Genomic DNA, 18,505 nt, shown 5'->3' with positions numbered 1-18,505 from the left:
ACATTTAATTTGTTATCCCAATTAATTTTGAGTAGTGTCTATATCCATATTGTAAGTCAACCTTTAGCTACCCAAATAATGCAACCGATCTGCGCAATGACACATCAAATGAGTAACAGATTTATTTATATACAAAACTGTTTACAGCAAGATTTCTGAATTAACATTGACCCACAAGGGGGTATTGGTGTTCAGGAGCGCAACACCACCTGCACCATGGTATCAAGTCAGCAGAAGGAAAAAAAAAAAACCCTTTAAGAGCACCTTGAGTCATGAAGGTAAGCAGATGAGGGAGTTTGAAGAACTGTAAGGCACAAGACACAGCATCACCAGCTACGCTTAGACCATCATCACTCACCTATCAATCAGCTACTTACTCAGCAAAGCACTTGAGAAAAATTTACAAATACCCACTATAGATACAACATGAGGATTACGGGGGAAATCCACATATATCATGTCTTTGCAAAGCTACAGGATCTAAGAAAACAAGTCGTTAAGGATCTCAAGCATCTACCATTGGCTTGGTTTTATGAAGCCTGCATGAACCATCAAATCAAAACCATGAGCGCAAAAATTACTAAGCTAACTCTGTGGCCTTCGGTCATTTAACGTCTTACACCGTGTTAAAATGCAATTAAGTAAATTGCAACTCAACAATGTTCACAATTATACCGCATTTATACTCTACTAAGGATATTAAAGGGAGAGCACACCTGCACCACTCAAGATATAACCAATAGTGTCAAACCACTTTCTAAGATTCTATTTATATTGTATAAAAAGGCCATAATTGGTAAATACCAAAGATCTATTTATATCTACACTAAATTTCTCTGAGGGTTGTCTGTAAGAGAAAATCTTTATTACAGTCAATAAGGAGAAATTAAACTGTAGAAACAATGGAAGAGGACTAATCTGCTTAGCCCAGTGTGAGTTGTTAGATATACAAAAAGATTCCTCCATCGCCAAGACATAGTTCAAGAGTTCATTGGTGAAAGGTACCTGAAGAGGAGTTGATAAAAATTACAGCGAGAAGAATTTAAACCACAGTGAAATTTCTTGTGTGAAATCTCATTCCAGGGTGTTCAAGGAAACCCACCATTTGTGAGGAAATACTGACGTTTTAACACCACATTTAAAGCAATGTGTACTGTGACTATCCATCACTGTCAAAAAAAGAATACCTGCTTAAATACCAGTTCTTAAAAAGATGGTTAACACGCCCTCACTGTGCATTAATTCAACTACTCAACGAGTTATGAGACATAAGCCAATGTTGTCTCAAACATCAGATTTACAAGTAGTAATTAGCATAATATGTTCATGTAAAGAAGTTTGATACAATTCATTGGGACCAATATACCTGGCAAACCTTGTTTTCTGAGCATTTAGTTGAACTCAAAGTCAAGAATTTGCCCAGTCAGATTACATTTCAATAAGTGTTCACTGGCGGCGTTTCTTTGTCTAAAACAAAGATCAACCTTGCTCTTAGAAACTTCTCCCTGTGGTTACAATTAGTGGAATAGTTTATCAACTGTCTGGGCAGTTGCCTTGCTGTGTAAATCAATCTGGTATCACAATGGAGCAGACAAAGTTCCACTGCAGTGCCTTGGTGTCGGTGAGGTCGGGATTGGCAAGCTGGTGAAGTTGTGCCTCCTGTCTTCAGCAAATGAGCTTACTGATGTCCTGGATACACATTTACATCACAGCGCACTTCTTCTCCTCTGGGGGTGCATTTCCATCTGCTTTCTCCATCTCCAAAATGATCCGCTTGAAAACCTCCACCGCAGTCTGCATTTCAAGAATATTGTTGTCAGAGTGTGAATCTGTGTCAGAAATGATATTCGAACTGCACCCATGAGTTGGCAGTCAAAAGCGGCATCTATCATTACCTCATTCTCCTTGGCTGAGGACTCCATGAATGCAGCACCCCAGGAATCAGCAAGTTTCTTTCCCTCCTCGGCCTTGATAACCCTGGGAAAAATGAAATGGAAACTTCACTCATTGAAAACTGAGAACTCCTTTTGTATTGCACGTATACACTGACTTAGAGCACTCTTTTTAAAGACTGAGTGGGTGGTGACAAAGTATGAGAGAGACAAAGACAAGTATGCAGTACTTTTTATAAGGATTAGGCTATTTCTGTTTTCAGCAAATTCAATGGGCCAAACAAATGTACTTCTATTTAAGAACAGGGCTAATTTCTCAAAACAGCAGGGCACTGTAATTTTTAACAAATGTTATTGAAACAGGAGTAAATGTCTCATTTGTTGAAGACTATTTTAAGCTACAGTCGGTGCTCTAGTGAGTGTGTATGACAGCTAACAAGTGTACGTAGGATCAAAATAAATACAATGCAGTGCTCAATGTTGTTCATAATGAAGAAAAATATCATCTAGAACAACAGTGTGACTCACTGATGTGTTTTTAATGTTTAGAGGTCGACATCACAGAGGAAGACCAAAAAGTCTGACATATGCAACATGCAGTATTGTAATTACCTTTCCATGTGGAGATCTTTTTTGTTCCCTACAAGAACAGTTGGGACCCTAAAAAGAAAATATCCTGGTTTAAAAAAAAAAACACACTTGACAATTCTGAAGGCATTTCATTGTAAAGATTCAACTAAACTCACTGAATCTTCCCGACCATGTCTAGCAGCTTGTCATGTAGAACCTGCACAACTTCAAAACTGAACAGAGAGAGACATCAAAGTACTTTTAGGAAAAAAAAGCAACTGAACATTACATTATAAACCTACTTATACGGCGCTAGATGACACTGTTGTTATACATAACGTTAACTCTGTATCTGTATCTTTTAAACCAATGCTAGCACAAATTGTATGACAGATAGTGTTGTCTGCCTAATCTAGTCTTTTAAGACTTTTGACAGCGAATTCCTTATTACTCATACAGATATGAAACTCAATCATCCACTCACCTTTTCATGGAAGTCACTGAATAGACAAGGACATAGCCATGGATGTCCATTGAGTGGGATTGGTGAAAAATTGAGTACTCATCCTACAGACAGAGGAAATGGTATTATAATCTCATTGGGTGGGACTGTTACAAAACACGTTATTAAAAGGGGTCAGATATACAAGACTAAAGCTTCTAGAGAAAATTGTACATTCAGTTAAGTAGATAAAATTGTCGATCTGACCTCCGAGTACATGTCATAATATCCACAATGCCTAATGGTAAATATTGTGACTGGTGTTGATTAAAACCAAGACTTCAGTGCTCGTGTCAGATGTGGTGCTAGATGAACAACTTACTTGTCCAGCTGTATCAACCAGCTGAAGATTGAAGTCTTGACAATTCACGCTGACCAATTTGTTAAATGCTGGGAAGGAGAAGAAACTAGTTTTACAACAGATCATTTTTTAACATAAAGCCAAATTTACTATGACTTTCTTTGCTGAAATATCTTAAAAACAAGTGAATAACAGCACGTACTGTTTTCGATGGTGGGGTCATAGGAGTCAACAAACTGTCCTTCCACAAACTGTATTGTAAGAGATGATTTTCCTGCGCGGGGCAAAGAAACATAACATGGTTGTTATACTACCACTACCAACGTTAAAACTACCTTGTTCCGTCAAGCAATCCTCTATATTACAATACACGGTCGTAAACTACATAGCACTCCATAATCCGTTCAATTTATGTGACATGATCAGGACTTTCAGGTGTATCACCATGGTGGATGGTTTTATTACACTAAATCACTCGTTTATTTTGACAGTCAGCACTAAAGATGGTTCCTCTAACAGGGTCACACATGTTGATAGCTATGATTTTGTTGATATCTGTCAGATTGTGTGATACAAGAGGACCAACTACATGATAAAGACCAAAGAAGTGACATAAATTAACATGTGAAGTAAAAGTGCTCTACATATAAACCTGTACCTGTTCTAAATTTGTGGTTTACGAGGTCATTTTGTTTTTTTTATCTATACAGATATTAAAATGTGTGGCCTTTAGTAAATGTAATGGGGTACCTTTGTTGGTAATGGCTGTTATCACAATAAATGATATGATAAAGTATAATAAAACGTTTACAGTGGCAATCCAGCTTATTTTTAATGCTGAAACTGAGAAACTGAGCGGTCATATTAAGCCCACACGGGCGCATTTAAGGATACAAACGACTGCTATTAACACGGTGGATCGTTTACAGACTGATCTCCTTAAACTCTGGACAGTAAATACTTGTTACGTTCAGCATGCTAGGCTAAAAGTTTCGACACAACACTTGGCACAACACCAGGATGTCACCGGTGAGCTAACTTTGTGTACACAGAAGACGTTACAACTAAACAGATGGCTAAAGCTACACGCCGAGATGACGTTTGTTTCTGGGTGTTTTAGCACTCAGCTGCTCAGTAAACACACGTAACACAAAGAAACACGGACAAAGGTAATCTAGCGTTAGTGGTGTCAGTCGGATACGCTCAGGAGGAAAACAAAGCCAGGACGTTAGCATGTTAGCCAGCTAGCTAACTAACATTAGCTGCGGTGCACGACCTCGTGTGCTTTACTCACCTACAGACCTGTAACCTATCACGGCGATCTTTCGATGTTTTGGTTGAGGCATCGCGGTGAAAACGGGGTCCAATGGGTTTTGATAATGTAGTACGCCACCTAGTTTTACTACCTAAACAAACTTTTATCGCCACATTCGTCTCACGTCACGTGACAACAACAAACTTTTCGGAGCTGCTGCCGCTCGAGCTCTCCGGTGGGCCTCGAGCTGGAAGTTCAGAGTACAACTTGTACTTCTCTCAGAAGACTGCTCGCTTTCTGGATCCGGCACAGTAATCGATATCGATCGATGGGTTGAAATGACGAAAAAGCCGTTTCAGCGGAAATTGGAAACGAAAGAGCGCTCGTTCAACGCGACTACGATTTGCAAGTCAAACTCACGGAAACTGTCATTGTGTAAGCACACCGTCGTAAAACCAGCGGGTACGTCAGGGCCGACATGGACGTGCATTCTGGTCGGTTTGTACAGCAGAGGTCACTCTTTGTGCGTCCCGGCGCGTTTCTGACAGGCTTCCTCTTTGGACTTTTCCAGACTCACCTTCAGACCACAAACACCAGTGAAACTCCGCAGTCCTCCATCATAACACGTTTCTGTTGTTTCAGCATAGACACACATCGCCAGAGACCTGCGAGTATAAAATGTTACTGATTGAAAACCTAGACAGATGTTAGGTCTCATCCTCCTCTGGACAGAGTTTTGTTTGGGATTAGTGTTTAGGAAGTTAAAGGAGCTGTTCGCCTAAAAATAAAACTTCAGTCATTATCTAATCAGCTACAGGCCGATTGGAAAGTCAGGTGAAGTAGTCCACAAAACATTTCTGGAGCTTCACAGCAAAACTGTGTAGCAGCATTCCCCTCAAATGAAGTAGATGGGGAACATAAAACATAAAATGGTTCGTGGAGATTGTCTGGCTCGATCAAAGTCTCCGGAAGACCCCAATTTATTTGAGGAGATGTTATTTACACCCTTTAGGTGTGAGAAGGAAAAAAAGATGTAAATAACTTCTTTTCAAAACAGTATGGGATCTCGGGGCTACCTGAGACTTGTATTTTATGTTTTTGTTTGTTGTTATTTTATTTTTTGAAACAAGTCCCCTTCTACTTCAGTTGTTTAGGAGAATGCCGCAATGCTGCTTTGCTGTCAAGCTCCAGAAATGTTTTCTTGACTACGAAACCTTTCAAAACTGTCCACTGGTATGAGGGTGAGTAGATAATGACTAGATTTTCAAGTTTTGGGTGAATTTATCCTTTAAACAGCTCAATATCTGCTGAGGTTGTGCCCATCTGCTGCCATCTTTCCCACTGACTGATAAACACACATTTTATATCTATGTGGTAAGAAGATCCTGAAGCCAAGTCATCTTATTCTCTTATCAGGTGAATAAAAACTGCATAAACCTCTGAGCTCACTTCGCTCAGTCATGCACACAATTCAGGTTCTTTATCATCACGAAAATGTCGTAGCTTACTGTCGTAGGCATTTTTTACAATAACCCTCCAATGTTTGAAAATGCTGATGCCACCCCAAAACAATTAACTGAACTTATTTTCTCACTTTGGATGTGTATCCCTGTAGCTCTCTGTCTTTATCCTTTGTGCTCATCTCTTACTGTCTTGCTCTCAGTCACATATGCTTAACATCAGATACTCCAACAAAATGAGTCTCGTCTTGAAACCATGAGGAATGCAGTCTTTTAAGCCAAACCATAAGACAAAAAAATGGGTGATTGAATAAGACAATAAATGTTCAAACATGACCACATAGCACATTACGAACTGCACAATGAAATGGCCTCATTAAATAAAACAAAGGAGACAGTCTGTTCCCTTAAATGCCTCAGATGGTAAGGACGTTGGACACATTTCCGATGACAATTAGTTCATTCATTCACCTAATTATTATTTGTTAAATAAAGAATATATGGACGATGATAATAAATGCTTCTATGCACACCAATGCACTCCACTTGATCATCTGAGCTTGACCCCCATACCATAATCGAGTCTATTCTTTTAACAGGCATCAGTAAATATAATTTTTTCTTAACTATTATATTGTGCTGACTTTTGTGAGTCTGAATCTAAAGGCAACACCAGCATGAAGGGGGCATACAGCCTGCACTAACATTGTCATACTGTTTACAGCTTAAAATACTTTATGAAGACCAACACAACACGGCTGAGTATTAAAACTGTTTGCTTACTTATTCTGTGATCAGATATTTCCTGACTTAACTAATAATTTTGCAGCAAAGTTCCTGCAATTTTGCATTTCAAAGGTTTTGCTAATTCATATAACAAAAAAGGGTTTTGGTGGAAAAAATATGATTATATTCTGTCTGAGGCATTTAAAAAATACTGTAGATATTATTTTGTCAGTGTGTGTGCCTGCTGAATAAACAGACTCACACCAGGTGTTTTTATGCAGAGTCCTGGTTCATGTGAGGCGACTCGCTGCTGGTGGCTGACATGCAGCTACATTTGGGATGTAACCGGAAATTGTTTGGAGCTGGAGGTAAACGCTGCCGGAAGATGCTGCCGTCATAAACAGGCAGATGAAAATACGGAATAACCTCACTGAAACGGCCCTGACAGGGACAGGTAATGCAACTGTTACTCGGAGAACCGTATAACGCTAAACGCACGTCTGTATTTGGCTGTCCGCGCTGCGTTGTGTTGTAAAAGTCAGCTTCAAGGCTTCAGGGAGAGCTAGCTAGCTAACCACTAGCTGGCTAGCCATAGCATTGGGGAGGCGGTGGCTGCCATAGCAACCGTTTAGGCAACATTGGCCGTTGAGGCTAGTTAGCTAAGATAGTTCAGGCTAACGTTGGTTTGTTATGCTAGCGTCAAACAAGACGCCGTAGAGACTTGAATGTTCAATTTAGCGTTGGTCAGCTAATTATTGTCACAAGTCAGCGTTATCTACCTTGTGTCTTCGTCCGTATCACTAAGCTATAACTTTGCTCCATGCATTTTAGTAAGCTGTCGAGGATGGCAAAGTGTTGTAACGCTGTGGTGTTGAGTTTAGCTAACTAGGCTAACGGTAATGTCCATCACATGCAGTAAGCTAACGTTAGCCACCAAGGCCGATCAGTAAACTTAGGTTACCTCAACGCCACGGTTATGTAAACGTCAAAGTAAACGCAATCTTTTCCTGTTGCGATCTGTATTTCAGACCTGTGTGTCTCAGATGAATCTAACGTTAGATTAGCTAAACATGAACAGTTTAACAGCTAGCTAACGTTACTTTATTGATCTTGTCATGGGTCAACCAGTCAGCTGATCTGTGGCTGCTAAGGTTTGAGTTGGCGCTAACTTAGCTGCTAGTTAACCTCTTTCTTGTGCGATGAACCAAGCGACGTTAGCTAATCTTCACCACATTTATTTTGGTGTTACTGTTAAGTGAGACTATATGCATTTACTTATATTGCATCGACAAGTAAAGCACAGTTGGCTGACATCCACGTTAGCTTTTTTGTGTATATTTATTGAATTATAATTTTTTAGTCATTGAATGTGATATCATAACTTGTGAATTTGTTGTTATGTAATGCCAGTGGTTTTATATTTCATAATGTAAAGTCAATTAGTCCTCTACCTGTTACTACAGCATGCTTTCCTGCTTTATTAAATGGGGTTGCAGTGTGGGGCTATGAATGAACGCATGAGAAAGATAATTCAGCCTGATCTTAACCTCTGACATAACTGTCATTTCAGTGTTCAGCCTCACCTACTATGGATGTTGATGACTGCAATGGCCGGTCTTACATATCAGGTAGGGCTCTTATTTCATCACAGATATATTTACCTTCACAGGTTGGCATGTCATTCAAATGACTGATCTTGCTTTATTCCCTGTTTGGTTGCAGCTAGTGGAGACTCTTCAATGGAAAGAGAGTTTTCTGGGGCCCTTGGAGGCCCAACTGTGAGCACCCCGAACAGCAAGGAGACCTCTCCTAGTCGCTCCCTCAGCGGTCAGTGAGAAAATAAGAGTGAATCCCAGGGAACGGGTGGTTAATTAAGTCCCATAATCTTATTATCTCACAAGTGACTTCTTGACTAGTTTTCAATATATGATGGGACATATCAAGGTAACAAGTTTAATTATTTGTAATTATACAACACAGGGTTGTATAATGAACAGATACAGATACTTATATACATAAATACGTAAACAATTTTCTAGTGATTTTTAACATTTTTTTTTATTTCCATCTGGTGAATGTAAATAGCAGCAACAAGATAGTGATGATAATAGGATTGGCATCTTCACATTTAAAGTTTGATATCAGGTATAGCTGTTCGTCAGCTTTGACTGCGTTTGAGCACCAAGCATCAATGACATAAACACAGAGTCCACCTCTCTTCGTCCTGTTGTAGTTCTGCACTCTGTCGGCTCAGAACACAGTCCGCCCGTCAAGTGTAACAGCTTGATCCAGGTTGTTGGGGTGGAGACAGGTCTCTTTTTAAGATGTGGGCACCACAGTCTCTGTTTTTCCGTTCCTTGGTCAGCCTGGGTCCCATTTTGTCCATTTCATTTCCCGTTGACCGGACATTAAACAAGAGCAGCCTAAAATCCAAGTTTAGTATGACTCATATCTCGACTCTCTTCCTCTCCTCCTTGGGGCGTTCCGGTCGATCATGTTGGATGGTTGAAAGATGCCGTTGGCAGTGAATGTTTCAAAGACTGCTGCTCTTAATCCAAAATCCTTGCCACTTTTTCAGTGCTGACGAATGTATTTCTGTCAAAGGTAATCTGTGTTTCAGCGATAAAGCTGATAAAATAACAGATTAAAAACAAAAATGCAGCAAAGTTTGAAGGAGCTTCGGGCCGCTGCATATGCACCACCGTTGCCATACTGAAATATCATAGTAATATCTAATTTGACTGTGGTTTGTCAAATTTTTTCAAAGGTTAACAATTTTCTTTGACTATTTTATTATTCCAATTACACCCAGAACATCTAATTGTATTAATCTGAGATTTAGTTATTGAGGTAGCTATATTCTCATCACATAAGTAAATATATGTGAACCTATGCTTACTCTGACGTTACTTTGGCAACACACTAGTTAACAGATTATCTTATTTAAGGGCGTCTTTATGTTTGATCTTGTGCCTCTGTAGCCAACTCCATTAAAGTGGAGCTGTACAGTGATGAAGACCCAGGTCGCAGTACTGAAGATGAAAGAGGGGAACGGGTAGAGGAAGGAGGTCCAGAGCAGGGGTCTGAGGCTGTTGGAGGCTACAGGGAACCCACCAATCCTGACATCATGCCGACTGGAGCCACCAGAATGCCAAATGGAAAGCTCAAGTGTGACATCTGTGGAATGATCTGCATTGGGCCTAATGTCCTCATGGTGCACAAACGCAGCCATACAGGTGACTGAACAGTAGTTCAGATTAGTCATTACATAAATTCAGTTTCCTTTTTGTTACAGAGATTAAGTTACATACAGAACATATCTTGAGTTTGGCAAATCTTTGGTAATTGAAACAGAAATTGAGATACAATTATTTTTCTTCACACATTTGTGAATCATATTTAATGTAATATAATGCGATGCAATGTGTCCTAATATAGGACCCCAAAACAATTATATTTAATAATCATACCAAAGAGAAAATGCCACAAATCATCGTACATGCCACTGAGGACCAAATCTTCTTGTAAGCTTTATTCATTTTTGCATGAGTATCAATGTACCAGACACAATAGATACAGATAAAGAAGGTGGGTTGACAGGTTTGATCCATCCCCAGGTGAGCGACCATTCCAGTGTAATCAGTGTGGCGCCTCCTTCACTCAAAAGGGTAACCTGCTCCGTCACATCAAGCTGCACTCAGGGGAGAAGCCCTTTAAATGTCCCTTCTGCAGCTACGCCTGTCGAAGACGAGATGCACTCACTGGCCACCTTCGCACTCATGCAGGTGGGACAGTTTCAAGCCTGATAAGTGAGTTACTTTTCTTATGATAGTGTACAATGACAATAATTATGCAATCTTTCCACTTTGTACCCAGTCTCCTCTCCAACTGTAGGGAAGCCATATAAGTGCAGTTATTGTGGCCGAAGTTACAAGCAGCAGAGCACCCTGGAGGAGCACCGTGAGCGCTGCCACAGCTACTTACAGAGTCTGGAGTCACAGCAGCCATCCAGTGCACAGAATACAGGTATGTAATGGAGATGACACGTCAGAAGTAAACTACATTGTCTCCGATAAGACAGCCTAAATCACAATATGTTGTTGTGGTAGCGACTAATGTAGAAATGAAGTCTCCCTCCTTAACACGGTAATGCACACAACCCCTTATTTAGTTTCTATCACACCGTTGGTTTTGATTCTACTGAAAACCAGCCTACAACTTAAACATTTGGGATAAATGCTGTCTAGGTAATAAGAAACCCCTAAAAATAACATCACAATTTGTTTGTACTCTGTGCAGGAGAGGAGATGAGAGAGCTAGAGTTTATACCAGACTCTCTACTGCAGCCCACCTCAGACAAGATGGCATTTATCGATCGGCTCGCCAACAGCATCACCAAACGCAAGAGATCCACACCACAAAAATTTGTAGGTGAGCATTCGGTCTCAGTGTGGACAGGTAGATGAAGCTGAAGCAGCATTAATTGCATCAATTAGAAACCACATACAACAGTACTGATCTTTTTGTGCTAATGATGTGACCTTCGGCTTTCACAATTTTATGTATCTAAACTTATTGTTGTGGTCGATACAACAGTGGATACAAGCTCAAGGCAAACAGTATAATTAAACAGTTAACAACTGAACAGTCGTAAACCTTATAAAAACACAAAGCCACTGTAATTCAGGTGTTCTTTTAAGAGTATATTTACTCCACATCCTGGATTTTTTTTCCTGTTGTCCTGCATCCCTGTGTGGAGGTAAAAGTTTAGGGTGGAAATGAAATTAAAGCTTGATTATGAATTTAAATAAAATCATAACTTCCAACCTGATTATGGGATCCAGATAGATCCAAAAAACTTGGCTGGCTGATCATTGTCTGGGAAAGCCACCTACCCATATTTAATTTTCTTTGCGGTGAAAAAATGCAGTTTTGACGTCTTCCACAACCTTTCAAAGAACAGTATCATAAGATTATGTATCTCTATTGCAGGACAGAAGCACATACGCCTCAACCTTGCAGATGCATCTTATGAGCTCAGCGCTGGATTGGATAAAGACAGGGAGATGCATGCAGGGGACCTGGAAGCCCCGCACTTTACTGGTCTGGGAGGAGAATACGCCGGTGTAGCAGGTAATGGAGGAGGAGGGGTATCAGACACACTGAGGCCTCTACACCTTCCTACCACTCACCCATCATGTTTGTCAGAACTCAGGCCCATCCACAGCTCCATTCACAACACTGTCGCACTAGGCCCGAGGCTGGATTGTACAGGGACTGGAGCTGCAGGTGTAGGGGGGAGGGAGGCAGCAGAGGGTCATGAAGACCTGCCTGCTGGCCGAAGTCACGCACCCTCGCCGAGCAATGGTTGCCAGGACTCCACGGACACGGAGAGCATGCCAGATGAGCCGTGCAACAGCACTGCTCCAACGCCGACCCTGCACAGTAACAACGGCCATCATCTTCTCCACTCCAACCATCACCCGGCACCTCCTCCCGCTGCACACCACAGGAGTCGGGACAGACGTAGTCCCAGCCATGCCAAAGACAGGGAGGTGGAAAGAGAGGATGGAAGTCATTCAGCCCACCCGCCTCCTGTCCTCGCACCAACTCCTAGCTCACCTACAGCGCCCTCGTCCACATCCAGGGAGGCTTTTCGGGTTGTAGACGGGGAGGGGCGAGCTGTTCGCTCGTTCCGTTGCGAGCACTGCCGTGTGCTTTTCCTGGACCACGTCATGTTTACCATCCACATGGGCTGCCATGGTTTTCGCCAGCCTTTTGAGTGTAACATCTGTGGCCACCGCAGCCAGGACCGCTATGAATTTTCTTCACACATCGTCCGTGGAGAGCACATCCTTGACTGAGGAGGAAGGGTGGACAACCTGTTTTACCTAGAGAAATTTTTACGCTGAGACGAGGACCTGGCTGAGTTTGGTCTGCACACAAGAAAAAGGGGACACAGATGACTGATACTTATATTTCAAACTTCAAGGTGCTGGTACAGTTAACTTGTACCAGCATGAATGGCAATGTGTGTTCCTAAAATTAATGATAGTTGTCCTTATATTTCAATGCACTTTGAACGAAGAATCCATTTTAAAATGCACTTTTAATAAAATGTATTCTTAAGTAGATGAAAAGCCAATGCACTTTTTCATCCACAGATGTGCCTTGATCCAAAATTCAGGATTCAAACCTGATGCACAAATTGTGGTAGACAAATCTGACTCTGGTCCATAACCTGAAAACTTTCCCTCCTTGTGCACTTTAAAAAAAACCTTAATGTGAAGTTTATAGGCTCATCCACAGTGGAATCAGTAGAAGTTTTAATGCCTTTTCCTAAAAGCACTCATTTAATGAAACGATTCCCGAACAAACCTTAAGTTCTGCTGAGGTTTTTCCAAGGTGGGCTTGATTCTGTTAAAAAATAGATCGCTTTTTTATGAGAACTGACGTGCAGGCCAAACTCACACCAGGTCCAGGTCGAAGAGATTTGTTAGAGGGGTTGTCCATCAATTAGAACTGCACTTTTGTTTTTAACGGGGGATTGGGTGGAAACATCTGAGCGTGTGTGTGTGTGTGTGTGTGTGTGTGTGTGTGTGTGTGTGTGTGTGAGTGTGTGAGAGAGAGAGAGAGAGAGAACATGAGAGCCTCTGTGTTTCTTGGAAGTATATTGAATAAGTAAAGTGGAAAATGAAGGCCTTTGTGTGAATGCCGTGTGGGGCAGCGTATGAAATGTTTTGTTTTTCTTTCCTATGACTGCTTTTGTTGCACTGATACCTGCCAGAATACTATGATTATATTAAACTATTTTATGGAATACATTAATGACCTGCACATTTCTGTCAAAATGTGAGAAAAACTGATGATTGAATGTTTTTCTCACTATGTAAGGAGTACGAGTATCACTGCCACAATCTTAGAGATTACTGAAGAGGTTAGGGTCTTTACAAGCTTTTAACATTTTCCCTTTCATTAAACTGCAAACCAACACTAATTTATTCATGCTATATTTAAAAGTGATTTTGCTGTTATATCTCATTGTATTGTGCCTTTCTTCACCCTGATCACACCTTGTTGACCAGACTGAGGAACATGAACTACCAACTGTCATATCTTCAGATTATCCTTGGTGTTTTTTAAAGATCATGAATTACAAAATAGTTTGTTTCCCAGAAACTGTAAAGTCTCTGGTGTATAGCTTTGCATAATCTTGAAGAGAGCATCGATTTTCATGAATTCACTGGCAAAGAACCAATTCTGCTAATTTATCAAAGACTGAAGGTGCCTGACATTTGGCGCATGCTGCTGTGACATGAATGAGTGCAGTGTGGATTGGCAGTTTACTACCGTCCAAAATCCCAAAAAAAGATGTTTTATCTGAATTTTCTTTCAACACATTTCAGTCCACAAAGTCACCAGTGTCACAGCAGAGTAAAACAGGTGTTTTGTTAGTTGTGATAAATTCACCTGTCTAGGTGATATGGTGCAGAAATGAACTGGCTGTGAAGAGAAATGTGTCGGTTAATACAACACCGTCAGCTCCTGTTTATGTCTGTTTACATGTTAAAACAGTAGTAATTAATATTTGACTTTACACACTAAGCACAATAAAATGTACTGTCCAGCTAATGTTAGAGTAGTCTAAAGTCTAGAGTACAGAATTGGGCACAAAAATCAGTACCTAATTTATTTTGAAAAATGGGACATTCATAGTTGAGATATATAAAGGTAAGTTTGAGACAGTCGGACTGAGTTTTCAAAGTCGTCAGTTGACATTAACTTTTGTGTTGTGCAGAAAATTTGCTTATTGAACAAGATTTTCACTTTTGTTAAACAAACTGGTATTTTGATTTTATTTCATAAATGTTATGATTCTTTCACCATCAACAAAGTGTTTTGCAGGCTAAACAGGAACCTCTGGGCCATTCAGTTATTTGAATGGATACTTATGGTCATTTTATTGTTGTGAATGGTTCCCTGGTTTTGTCATACCTTCGTTGAATCTTACATTTTTCAGTAGTGGTCTAGATGTGTTCTAAAAATACTGTTTTTATGAAGAGGAATAAAAAAAAATTACTTGGTTTTCATATTATTTGTAGATCACCATGAGTGTGGTTCTGTATAGCACCAAATAATGGTTCCCCCATGGCTGAGCCAAAGAACCACTACTTCTTACTGTTAAGCACTTTTCCCTGTTATAGTGGCAAAATGACAAAAATATTGAAGTGAATGAATATATTTGTACATACAGTATGAATTAGGAAGAAGCTGCGAGGTAATATTTCTCTTTTCATTGGTGTCCGTAAAACCTGTAGATGTTAAAATCTTTTTTCCTTCTCCACTTACTTTGATAGAATATTCATAAAAGATCATTCAAAACAAATATTGTAAATGCGTACCTCAATTTACTTTTGTTACTAGAATTTCTTCTTGAAGTGAATCTACATTTGTTTTTGTAGATGGTAAGGCTTCTATATGAGATTTTAAAGAGAGTCAGTTTGTGGTGATCCTCTCACCAGTATAGAAACACAAACAATTAAATGAGGTTTAAATTTTTCTCTTCCAAAGTTGTGGTTTCATTTATTAATCAGATTATCTTGCCTTAACATAAGAATAGAGACTGTTACGTCATGTTGGGACAGAATCTTGAAATGAATTTCCCTGCACCCTAATCTACAAAACACTGACTGTGTGACTTTGATGTAAATTAATCGACACCAAAGTTGTCATTGACATTCGCTGAAATTGTCATCTCAGTTTGCATGGGTAAAAAAATGCTTTGATCAATTACATCTTACTTCAGTGTGTATATTTTGATTAAGGAAACACCTTGCGTGGCCCAGGTGTGATTTCTGTGTAGTACACTTTACTATTGTGCCTTTGGCTTAATGTCTTCTACTGCATTTTTTCCTCAACTGTTAAAATTCTCAAATTTTATGTGCAAAACTTGGTTTGCCAATTGTTAATGTTGTGGTGCACATACTGCACAGTGCTAATGGCTCCACATTTTAATCATCTCTGAATTTTTGGGTCACCAACAGCTACAGAGTAAACCCGAACCAGAACCTCTTTTTTTATAACCAGTTGACCATAGATTCATTAAAAGAAACAAAAGGATTTTGGTTACAGACTGTTTGGAGCCAAAGAACTAACAAAACTTGTAAAACTTCTTGGATATTGAGCTTTGCATCAAATAAAAACATTTGACCCTTTTCCATTTCAGAAGTTTGACAGATTTGGGTGTAGATGTTTTATTCATACTGTATGTGCAACACTAGACTAATGTGCTAAACCTGATGCATGTGGTACCAATGCTGTTTTCTAAACCTTCCAGCCATCTCTGTTTTTGCCACAAGGACAACCAAATACAATGTCTACTCCAACTTTCAAGACAGAAAAGAAACGTACACTACTTTTGTGGCATTTTGTGTTTCTCTTGTTGCACTGTTTATTCCTTTCAGTTTTACCATGTTTGTTAACCTCCCCACTCCTGTAAATGGTCTGATATCGCTTTAAATAACTGCAGAGCCTTTTTAAATGTATCATATGTAATTATGCATTTGCGTAATTTGATCTTCAACTACTGTAAGTTTTGTACTGTAAGAAAGTCTATTGTAAGAAAGTCTATTCCAAATAAAATACCTTGCAGGCCTGTCTTTCCTAAAACCACTCAACACATGGTTAGTGAAGAATAATGAGATCGACACATTCAAGGTTTTGTGAAGACTTTTGAATTTATTCTTCAAGTGTACAGCATCTTCAAATTCTGCTTTACATGGGTTTTGGAGGAGCTCTTGGTGCACCAGCCTGTAGAAAAACAAATAGATTAATATCTGATAGCATTTCTCAACATGGACCAACTTGAAAAAACAGGGGTAACAAATAAAAGGCTGCATTGCACTCGGGTGTTACAACATCCTGCTTTACTGACTAACATGAAGACTACAAACATCATTAATGTTATTACAACTGTGCTTTTTCCTGCTAAGCTTAAGAAATATTTATGACTCTGTAGAGCTCAATTCAACAGATCAGACAAACGGTACTGTTCTGGAAGATGTACTCACAGCGGGCCTGAATCTGGGTGGTGGGGTGCGGTCTTTCCTGGCCTCACAGGAGCGGTTCCTCACCACTTTACTGTGGATGGCACAGCTGACACAGTAGTGCAGCTTCACATAGAGCTTGGGCAGAATGTAAGCTGCAGAGTAAAGAGAGGCACAGATGAGGACAAGCCACCAGGGTAAAAAAAACAAAGGCAGCTTCTGATGATGAATGATGTAAAAACATGACAAACACACTTACAGTCAAAGACACTGGCCTCTGTGATGTCTCTCACGGCAGCCGCCTCCACTATGTTCCTGATGACAAACTTCTTGATGGCCTTGTCCTTGGGGACACAGCGGGCACAGTTGGTGCAGCGGATGGGCTGCACATGGCCACGGCCCTTCTTAGCACGACCGTTATTCCTCCTCTTCTTGGTCTGTAAAACAGAGGCGAACAGAGAGATGTACAAATTACAGACAGCCAACTAGGGTTGGAGATTGAAACTAAATTCCTTGTAACACATCAGATATGGCAAAATACCAAACGACTGCTTTATTATAATCAGACACTTAGTAAAAACTATTGTACAGCTGCTTAAATTCAGTCATTTGACAATAGGTCAGTTGACCTCCTTTTGATCAATAGTGGTATAAAAAGGAAAGTGTGTCCTTAAAATGCATTTAAAAATGTTATTTTGATGCCCTTACCTAAATTTTGGCATATACCCTATTACTGGTTTCTAAACATTTTTAACTGATCAGTCCATGATACTGGCCAGTGAGCAAGACACATCAATGTTGTACATTACTATTAATCAAACGTTTTTCACCCTACAGAGACCCTGCAGAAATAACTTGTATTACAATAATAAAACTGTGAGACACTTTAACTATCACCATACTTAATCATTCTAGGATATTAAAGACATTCAACACTTCGGCAGCAATACCGTAACAAAATGAGTCGATTAAGAGACTTTTGATCTGTATTAATTGGGGCTATGCATTAGCCGTCACATTAGATACAGCACACACTAACTTTGTATTTTGAACCCTCCGTTTTTTAACAAATTGGATCATCGGCTGCGTGTGACGGCTGCGGTGTCTAATACCGGCAGCCATTGCAACACAGGGTTAAAAATATATATACACACAATTAAACTTTTTTGGTCTTACTGTTTTTATATTAGTCCTCGTGTTAAACTACGACACATATCGGATCCAGACTGCCTCGCTGTTTCTCCGCACATTAACGGCGACATTCATCCAAAACCAGTTCACAGGAACACATGCACAAAACAGCTAGCCTGCTAACAGCTAGCATTAGGCCCAGACTGTATTTTAATTAAATTGAGTGACATCCAAGGATCGTTCACGACAGCGTGGTTCAGCTATGACATTAAACTACCCAGTAAGGAACAATTATGTGTGTTTTGCGAATAAAATACCAGTTTATTCTGTTTTTGCCACACGGCCGCCGATGAAACACACTCACCATGTTGCACGGGAAGCTGGAAAGAGGACCGGAAGAGGTTGTACCGCGAGAAGTAGTGCCATCCGCTCCGCCCTCGAGATGTGTTTTTTTTTAAAAAAACAAGCTGGGCCATGTCTAAATTTATTTAATTCATTTCACATTAGTATGTGTTTTGTGTGCGTTTTAAATAAAAAACAGTACACAAAATGTCTTCGGGAAAATTACATTACTAATGTTTTATTCGCGGAGGGATATCAGTGAACTCAGGGTTTGTACAAG

At 40.0% G+C, this 18,505-nt stretch overlaps 3 protein-coding genes across 6 annotated transcripts; 1 reads left to right on the top strand and 2 right to left on the bottom strand.

Annotated features, from left to right (window-relative positions):
* Positions 1–104: 104 nt before the first annotated feature.
* On the bottom strand, positions 105–5,014 carry rhebl1 (Ras homolog, mTORC1 binding like 1). Its single transcript, XM_073468034.1, has 8 exons — positions 4,560–5,014; positions 3,468–3,539; positions 3,287–3,354; positions 2,947–3,029; positions 2,639–2,695; positions 2,505–2,552; positions 1,896–1,977; positions 105–1,794 (listed from the first exon to the last, which is right to left on the bottom strand). The coding sequence occupies exons 1-8, from the start codon at positions 4,609–4,611 to the stop codon at positions 1,702–1,704; spliced, it is 555 nt and encodes a 184-aa protein (XP_073324135.1). The 5' UTR covers positions 4,612–5,014; the 3' UTR covers positions 105–1,701.
* Positions 5,015–5,895: 881 nt separating this feature from the next.
* On the top strand, positions 5,896–16,378 carry LOC140997935 (zinc finger protein Eos-like). Of its 4 annotated transcripts, none has more exons than XM_073468029.1 (9): positions 5,896–5,936; positions 6,988–7,160; positions 8,277–8,334; positions 8,429–8,533; positions 9,688–9,942; positions 10,324–10,515; positions 10,601–10,732; positions 11,006–11,137; positions 11,699–16,378. In XM_073468029.1, the coding sequence occupies exons 3-9, from the start codon at positions 8,295–8,297 to the stop codon at positions 12,568–12,570; spliced, it is 1,728 nt and encodes a 575-aa protein (XP_073324130.1). In that variant the 5' UTR covers positions 5,896–5,936; positions 6,988–7,160; positions 8,277–8,294; the 3' UTR covers positions 12,571–16,378. The 4 variants fall into 4 exon arrangements, with proteins under 4 accessions (XP_073324130.1, XP_073324133.1, XP_073324132.1 ...); XM_073468032.1 differs by having other exon boundaries at positions 5,898–5,936; positions 10,324–10,491; positions 10,583–10,732; XM_073468031.1 differs by lacking the exons at positions 5,896–5,936; positions 6,988–7,160 and adding an exon at positions 7,431–7,536.
* A 46-nt stretch (positions 16,379–16,424) lies between these two features.
* LOC140997938 (small ribosomal subunit protein eS26) lies at positions 16,425–18,328 on the bottom strand. Its single transcript, XM_073468035.1, has 4 exons — positions 18,248–18,328; positions 17,012–17,189; positions 16,777–16,907; positions 16,425–16,516 (listed from the first exon to the last, which is right to left on the bottom strand). Exons 1-4 carry the CDS (start codon positions 18,248–18,250, stop codon positions 16,481–16,483), a joined length of 348 nt encoding a protein of 115 aa, XP_073324136.1. The 5' UTR covers positions 18,251–18,328; the 3' UTR covers positions 16,425–16,480.
* Between the last annotated feature and the right edge of the window lie 177 nt (positions 18,329–18,505).

Source organism: Pagrus major, chromosome 6 (genome assembly GCF_040436345.1).
Source record: "Pagrus major chromosome 6, Pma_NU_1.0".
NCBI lineage: Eukaryota > Metazoa > Chordata > Actinopteri > Spariformes > Sparidae > Pagrus > Pagrus major.
The sequence above is the reverse complement of the archived record's forward strand: the minus strand, read 5'-3'. Positions and strand labels throughout refer to the sequence as shown.

Bases quoted from the DNA above. Each gene is read 5' to 3' on its own strand.
- rhebl1 (XM_073468034.1), bottom strand. From the start codon at position 4,611: ATGCCTCAACCAAAACATCGAAAGATCGCCGTGATAGGTTACAGGTCT. The intron at 3,030-3,286 runs GTAAGTTGTTCA...CTCTGTCTGTAG, and splicing joins TGGTTGATACAGCTGGACAA to GATGAGTACTCAATTTTTCA. The intron at 1,795-1,895 runs GTAATGATAGAT...CTTGAAATGCAG, and splicing joins CCTCAGCCAAGGAGAATGAG to ACTGCGGTGGAGGTTTTCAA.
- LOC140997935 (XM_073468029.1), top strand. From the start codon at position 8,295: ATGGATGTTGATGACTGCAATGGCCGGTCTTACATATCAG. The intron at 8,534-9,687 runs GTCAGTGAGAAA...GTGCCTCTGTAG, and splicing joins TCCTAGTCGCTCCCTCAGCG to CCAACTCCATTAAAGTGGAG. The intron at 9,943-10,323 runs GTGACTGAACAG...ATCCATCCCCAG, and splicing joins GCACAAACGCAGCCATACAG to GTGAGCGACCATTCCAGTGT.
- LOC140997938 (XM_073468035.1), bottom strand. The intron at 16,908-17,011 runs GTAAGTGTGTTT...TTTACTCTGCAG, and splicing joins AGAGGCCAGTGTCTTTGACT to CTTACATTCTGCCCAAGCTC. The intron at 16,517-16,776 runs GTGAGTACATCT...GTTTTTCTACAG, and splicing joins CACCCAGATTCAGGCCCGCT to GCTGGTGCACCAAGAGCTCC.